This window comes from Thecamonas trahens (genome assembly GCF_000142905.1).
Source record: "Thecamonas trahens ATCC 50062 unplaced genomic scaffold supercont1.16, whole genome shotgun sequence".
In the NCBI taxonomy this organism is placed as follows: domain Eukaryota; order Apusomonadida; family Apusomonadidae; genus Thecamonas; species Thecamonas trahens.
In genome coordinates, this window is record NW_013657664.1 from 523,869 (window position 1) to 531,377 (window position 7,509).

Genomic DNA, 7,509 nt, shown 5'->3' on the forward strand with positions numbered 1-7,509 from the left:
CATGCGATGGCAACTCGGGCGCGTTGCCTGGGCCACGCGGTGGAGAGCGACAGGGGGAACCTCTTCTCGCCACAAGTCATGTCAGCCGACCCATGCGGCGAGGGGCAAGAGGGGAAGGTGGATGCGGGCGGAAGTGGCGCGCTGCGGGTGTGGGGTGGGCTGTCGGGGACAAGCGCGCTGGCGTCAGGCGCGGCAGCGATACCTGAGGTGGGCAAGGAGGTGCTGGAGCTGGCGGATGTGATGCAGGTGGACGAGCTGCGGGTGGACGACATCGAGTTTGATCTCGAGAGTGCAGAGTCGTTTGAAGAATCGGCCGGCCGGTATGTGCGGCAGGCGTGGATGCTGGCATCTGACGAGGATCGCGTCACCTTTGAGATGAAGCGGAAGCGGGCGGCAGTCGAAGCAGAGTACGGCGGCCAGATTGCTGAGATTGAGGAACAGATCGAGGAAGCCAAGAAGCGATTGGAGGATGCGACGTCCATCGAGTGGCTGAAAGGGCGAAAGAAGCGGCTGCAAAACGCGCTGGGCGTGCCGACGTTGCCCGACCAAGTCATCGAGGCGCGCCGCCGCGAGCTGGTCCACGTCCTCGCTGCCATCAGCGAGCACCGCGACCATCCCATGGTTTGGGTGGTTGGTGCGCTGGAAAAGGCGCGCGACTCGCTGCTGCGGTCAACTCAGCTCGGACCGCTCGACGCGGCCGTCAAGGCCATCCACCGCGCCAAGTCGTCTCACGGCCGGACGGGGCATCGCTTCGAAGCATGGTGTGCTGAGTTTGTGGCCTCTTGGATCCCGTCGCGCAGAGCCGCGCTTGGCATCGTCCCGGGCACTTGTGGATGGCACATCCTCATCTCAGCCACCATGTACCGTGGCGAGTCACCTCCGGAGCGATCCAAGATGGAGTTTGACGTTGTTGTTGTTCGCGAGACGGGCGCGCTCGACGGCGACGGGCCTGACGCGGCGCGGCATGTCGCTGTCGAGTGGGTGTTTGAGGCCAAGCTCTCCCCGTCGGATTTGCGCGGCGACTTGCCAGGCATGGCACGCGCGCTGACATGGTACACCGGGTGCAGGATGGGCGGGCGGGGAAAGCCGTTTGCCACTGCGCCTGTGTTTTGCCAGCGGAAGAAGACCCCGTTCTATGTCGACAGCACATCGTTTGACGTTTTCCGTGCTGTGGAGAGCACACCTGCAGCCGAAGCCGCGCTTGGCATCGACTTTGGCCGGGTCGTCTACCTCACGCTCCCACTCCGGCGAGTCTCCATGATCACACCGCCGGCGCTGCACATCACCGCCATGGATCTTGCGCTCCGCCACCCGCAGTTCTCGCTCGACGACACCTCGTACCTCCGCGATGTCTACCACACATGGCTCCCTGCGCTCTCGACCGAATGGGGTCCGCCAAGCGTCACCACAGCCCTCATCGAGAGCATCGTCGGGCGCGGCAACGTGTGGATGTTTGACGAGTCTCTCCTTGTTGTCACGCCGGACTCGGTTGTTCAGTAGCGGATGTGCGGCGGCCGTGATCTGAACCAGGGGGCGTGGGTTCTGTCGAGCTGTTCGCGAGCCGAGGCGCACGGACGATGCATGGCCTTGGCTCGCGTGCGAGTGGCCGAGTTGATTTCCATTTCGTCCCAAAAAAAATTGACCGCGCGAATGGCACCCGAAAAGAAAGGCGGGGAAAAGGAGCACGGTGGAGGAGGGGGAAGACAAGGAAGGCCGACGGGCAGGGGAAGACATTCCACCCCTCTACAAGCAGAAGCAAGCATTGAAGATGGCGGACTACGGGAGTATGAAGGTGGCCGAGCTGCGTGACGAGTGCGCGGCAGCCGGGCTGGAGACCAAGGGCAGGAAGGCACAGCTGGTGGCGCGGCTGGAGGCTCATGCGGCCGCAGGCGCTGTAAAGAACTGGTCCAAGATGAAGGTCGCCGAGCTGCGTGACGAGTGCGCGGCAGCCGGGCTGGAGACCAAGGGCAGAAAGGCACAGCTGGTGGCGCGGCTGGAGGCTCATGCGGCCACAGGTGCTGGCAGCAGCAGCGGCAGCGCGAAGGACTGGTCCAAGATGAAGGTCGCCGAACTGCGTGACGAGTGCGCGGCAGCCGGGCTGGAGACCAAGGGCAAGAAGGCGGAGCTGGTGGCGCGGCTGGAGGCCGGGGCAGGCGGAGCGGCGGCAGCGGCGGCGCCGAGCAAGAAGCGCAAGCGCGCGGCCGGATCGGGAGGAAGCGCAGCGGCAGCAGCGGCGCCGGCGACCAAGAAGGCGGCCACGCCGGCAGCAAAGGCCAAGGCTGGCAAGGTGCCCAAGGTCGATGCGTTCGCCAACGTGCCGCCCGGCTCGCGGGTCCTTTCCGTCGACGGTGAGATCTTCTCGGCCATGCTCAACCAGGTCAACCTCTCTGCGGGCGTGTACGGGAACAACAAGTTCTACGCGCTGCAGGCGATCCAAGGCCCGTCGAGGTACTACGCCTTCTTCCGGTGGGGCCGGGTTGGCGAGAGCGGCAAGACCAAGCTTGTGTCGTGCTCGACGGCCGAAGCGGCGATCAAGGAGTACCGCGCCAAGTACAAGGCCAAGACCAAGAAGTACACAGTGATGGAGATGGCGGACGACGATGGTGATGAGGATGAGCTTGCGGCGGCACTCGACGCGGTTGCCGGTGCGTCGGGCACGGCCAAAAAGTCAAGCCATGCACGCTCTCCAAGGCCGTTCGTGACACTGTGGAGCTCATCTTTGACTCGGACATGTTCAAATCGTCGATGACCAAGCTCGGGCTCGATACCAAGCGCATGCCGCTGGGCAAGATCTCGACGACGCAGGTGGCCAAGGCACGGGCAGTGCTCGGCAAGCTCAAGGCGGCTATTGACTCGGGTAACCGCAGCGGCATGACGTCCCACTCGTCGACCTTCTACACGCTTGTCCCGCACGCCTTCTCGCGCTCGCAGCGGCCGCCGGTCCTCTCGTCGCACGAGGCCGTGACGCAAAAGATGCAGATGCTCGACGTGCTCGACGACATCCAGTCGGCACAGGCTGCACTCAAGAAGGCGGCCAAGGCCGAGCAGAGTGCTAAGGAGGAGCTTGTCCCGCACCCGCTCGACGTCAAGTTCAACGGCCTCGACATCGACATGGAGGCGCTCGACAAGAGCTCGGACGACTACAAGCTCCTCGCCAAGTACTTCAACAACACGCTCGCCTCGAACCGATTCAAGATCGCCGACATTTTTGCTGTCTCGCGCCACTCGGCCGACGAGCGGTTTGCGCAGCACGACGCGCTCGGTGAGCGCCACCTGCTCTTCCACTCGACCAACGTCGCCGTGGTCGCCGCCATCCTCAAGTCGGGCCTTCGCATCATGCCCTCGGCTGGCGGCCGCGTCGGCAAGTCGCTCTACCACGCATCGATGGCTCAGAAGTCGGCCCAGTACATCCGCACCGCTCCGGATGGCGAGGGCTTCTTCTTCCTCGACGAGGTTGTCATGGGCAGGACCTCGGAGCTTCTTGCCGACGACTGGTCGCTCCGCGCCCCGCCCTCGGGCTACGACTCGATCCGTGCCATGGGCACCATCGAGCCCGACCCCAAGGACGACGTCGTGCTCGACCTCGACGGCCACAGCGTCCGCGTTCCGGCCGGCAAGCCCAAGTCGACCAAGTACAGCTCGTCGCGGTTCCACCACTCGGAGTACTGTGTCTTTGACGAGACCCGTGTCCGCATCCGCTACCTCATCAAGGTCTGCCGCAAGTGATGTCGCTTCGCCCCGCGTAATGAACGCAAACTAAGTGTCAAGACGTGGTGACATGTTCAATATCTTGTCTTCTTGGTCAGATACCGGTCACCACCGACTGTGGCGTCGGCTGGGTCGCCTCCGTCGCCGTCATCATCATCATCATCGTCGTCGTCGTCCGCAAAGAACCCATCGGTTGACGACGAGCCACGGGCCTCATCAGTCTCATCCTCCGCGTCATCGTCATCGGTAACCGACTCGAGGACGACGACGGTCTTCTTGTGGACGGTCACCTTTTTGGTGGACTCGTTGCGGAGCTCGACCAGGGCGGCGTCAATCTCCTTGTCCTCCTTGGTCCGCCCCCGGCGCATTAGGAAGAGGCAGAGAGCAAAGATGCAGAGACAGAGAAGGACTGAGCCAATGGCAGCCAGGATGATGGTCCACGGCGACGCCTTGGACTGCGACGCGCATGTGGCCGGCGAGTCTTGTCCGTGCGGGACACAGGCAAAGGCGCAGTTGACGACCTGGCCAAAAGCACACGCCGGAATGACTCGGAACGAGTACGCCACGTGGTCGACGGCAAACCGGGCGGCAGCGGCGGTGCTTGTCGAGCCACCGTGGCGGGCACGAACAGCGACCCAGCCGACACGGAGGGCGCGCATGGTGAGGCTAACCGAATCTGCACCAGGCTCGATGCGGGCGTTGGCGACGGCGCGGTGCCCGAGTTCGCGAGCGAGACCTCGCCCGAGCCGGATGTCACGACCTCGACCTCGAGGAGCTCACCGGTCGGGACAGGCGAGGTGAGGGCGATGGTGATGGTTCGCTCGGTGTCGATGACAAGGTCGCGATCAACCTGCGAGATGTATGTGATGCCGTCGTGGTCTAGAACCTCGATCGACGCCAGCAGGGCCTTGGGGTCGGCGTACTGGAGCGCCGCCGACGATGCAGCAGCATCGACGTTGACGTCGAGGTGAATGGTGCCAGTCCTTGTTGCGCTCGTCGAGGCAAGACCGAAGCTGACCGACTGCGCTGCAGTGGCCAAGGTTAAGCTGGTCGAGCCGCGCAGCTCAAACGGTGCGGTCGACTCGGCACGGTCTGACGGCGCAACGTTGACCACGAGCGCCTGCGAGGTTGAGCGCGGAGCATAGGGAAGGCCGAGGACAAAGTCCTTCGCGGTGGCGCCGACGAGGATCCACCGCGGCGCGGCGATGACAACCAGTGGGTCCGGCTCGCGGACCACCACGGGCTCTGACGTGATGGTTGTCCCTCCAGCCGACGCGGGCAGAGTGATGCTCACCGGCACACCGGTGTAGTTGACGGTATGAGACGTGACTGCCAGCGCGCCCGCCGGCGAGCCGGCCGCAAAGGTGACCGACGCCGACTCGCCGAGGTCAACCGAGATCGGCGCGTTGTCGCCGAGCGGAGCCACCGGAACCGTGAGCGCCGCCGGCGGCTCAAAAGCGAGGAAGAACGAGAGCGAGCATGCCTCGCCCACAAACAGCGGCGAGAGTGCACACTCGGCAAATGCAAAGGTCGGGAGGACGCGAGTGAGGTAGGTGCCGGCCAGCGACGAGGCGTTGAACTGACCACCCGAGTTGCCGCCCACCACCACATTGCCGTATGCCCAGCCGACGGTGGCACCGGAGAGGTAGAGGCCAAAGCCCGAGACGCCGTCGACAGCGGTGACCGAGACCGCTGCCGGCGTGGTGGTCACTGAGCCTTGCTCCGCCACTGGGCGGATGGGGTCAACCGCGGCGGCGATTGTGAGTGTAAGCGTGCCCCTCGGCTGGACCGGCGCCGAGAGGGTAAAGTTGGTGGGGATTGCGGCACGCTGGCCGACGCGAACATACGCCGGGAGCGGTGCCAGGGTGATGACAGCGTCGGTTTGCGGAACGACGGTGGTGACAACTTCTGCATACGCAGAGACGTTGAACTGCGCGAGTGCCGTACCCGAGGCGACAAAGCCGAGGGTGACGTTGCCGTAGACTGGCCCAGCGCCGAGCATAGTGAACGTGGCCTGCAGGGCACCGGCTGGGAAGAGCGCAGGCGTGTCGGCAAAGGTGACCAGACCCGGCCCGGCCAGGACCTCTGGGCTCAGCTCGAGCTCGGTCCCAAACTGCGGCGGCACAGTAAGCGTGACGGTGACAGTGATGACTGAGGTGGGAAAGGTGAGGATGAGCGGGCTGACAGAAGCGACGGTGCCCGAGCCGGGCACAACAGTGGTGACCGGGAGCGAGATAGTGGCAAAGTCGTAGTAGCTTGCAGCCGAGCCTGCAACGCCGGTGACTCTGATGGCAGCCTGCCCAAGCGTCACGCCATAAACCGTGATGTTGGCGGTAGAGGCACCGGCGGCAAAGACAATGACCTCTGTGCCGGGCGCAAAGGCGATGGAGCCGGCAGCGGCCGGGTCGGTGGCGAGTGTGAGCATGAGCGAGGTGCCGCACGGCACCGGGAGGGTAAGCGCAAAGATGATTGGAGGCGAGGCAGCACCGGCGGCAAGCGTGGGCGGCGGATCGTGGACGACTGCGGCAGCCTTTGGCAGCGCAATTGAGAAGGTTTCAAGAGTACGTACGCCGGCGTGGGTGGCCTCAACGCGGATTGTGTCCGACGTCGGCGCGGCAACAGCGTTGCGCTTGTAGTAGCCGACGGTGGCAAGTGCGGCGTTGACGTCGGCGACCGAGCCGTGGATAAGAAACGACGAGTGCGGCGTCAAGCTCGAGCCAACAATGACGTCAACGGCGGCGAGCGCCGCCGAGGCGGCGGATGCGAGGGTGGCGTTATCGGAGTGGGCAACGATCGGCTCAAAGGCCAGCCGCCCGGCCGAGGTGGAGACCGAGACGAGGATCGAGTCAGCGTCGACGTCAACGACGGCAAGAGGGTGGAGCGAGACTCGCGAGCCTGCCGGGCCGCCGGCAATGGAAGCGCCTGGCGGGAGGACAATGATCGGTCGGTCATCTACGGCGTAGATGGTCATGAGCGCAGTCTGCGCGAGCGCGGCAGAGACGCCGTCCGAGACAGTCCACGACCAGCGTTCAGTGCCGGAATAGTGCAGCGGCGGCTGGTACCAGAGCTGGGCCAAGCCGCTGGCCGGCAGCGACGGAACGTAAACTGGGTACGTGGTCGGCAGGGCGACTCCGCGGCTTCCGTCGCCGGCGACGTAGTACAAGGTGCCACCAGCATCGGGCCCGGAGAGGACAGAGTAGAGGTAACGGGAGGGATCGTCAGCCGGATCATGTGCAGTAAGGTTGACGATGGCAAAGGTGTCCTCAAGGAGGGCAACAGAGGCGTTGCCGGGAATGGGCGCAATGTTGTACGGCCCAACTGCAAGGTTTGCGGCGACTTGAGTGGGCGAGAGTTCCCAGCCGTAGACAGCGAGAAGGTAGACCGAGCCAAACCAGTTTCGGACGCCGTCGCGGCGGGCGCCGATGGAGATCTGCAGGGTGGAGAGCGCAGCAGACCAGGCTGCGACAAACGAGCCCCGATGGGCGAGGCCGAGGGCTGAGCAGCGCAGTTGACGGCGGTGCCGTTGATGGTGAGGGCGAGCGGGCGGGTCTGTTCGCCGGGATAGCTTGCGACGACGTGGTACAGCTCGCCAGCGACAAGCGAGGCACCAGGCGAGACGCAAGTGACGCACGCTGCGGCTGTCAATGTGTCCTTGTCAAGGACGGTGAACTCGAGGGTGTCGCCGCGCTGCAAGATCTGGAAGGCGCGGAAGGTCTGAGCGGTCGGCCCGCAGTCGGCCTCGACCGAGGTCGAGATGCCAGAGGCCTGGACTGGCGAGGCGAGGACGGCCGAGGTAGCAGC

General features: G+C 64.7%; 3 protein-coding genes across 3 annotated transcripts; 2 read left to right on the top strand and 1 right to left on the bottom strand.

The window, feature by feature from the left end:
* Positions 1–72: 72 nt before the first annotated feature.
* AMSG_04113 (uncharacterized protein) lies at positions 73–1,532 on the top strand. Its single transcript, XM_013903907.1, has one exon. It carries the CDS (start codon positions 79–81, stop codon positions 1,498–1,500), a length of 1,422 nt encoding a protein of 473 aa, XP_013759361.1. The 5' UTR covers positions 73–78; the 3' UTR covers positions 1,501–1,532.
* A 329-nt stretch (positions 1,533–1,861) lies between these two features.
* AMSG_04114 (poly polymerase family) lies at positions 1,862–3,767 on the top strand. Its single transcript, XM_013903908.1, has one exon. It carries the CDS (start codon positions 2,731–2,733, stop codon positions 3,724–3,726), a length of 996 nt encoding a protein of 331 aa, XP_013759362.1. The 5' UTR covers positions 1,862–2,730; the 3' UTR covers positions 3,727–3,767.
* Positions 3,658–6,754, bottom strand: AMSG_04115 (uncharacterized protein; the record flags this gene model as incomplete). Its single annotated transcript, XM_013903909.1, has 1 exon — positions 3,658–6,754. A coding segment is annotated over one exon (2,679 nt), but the record flags the coding sequence as incomplete, so codon positions are not given.
* Between the last annotated feature and the right edge of the window lie 755 nt (positions 6,755–7,509).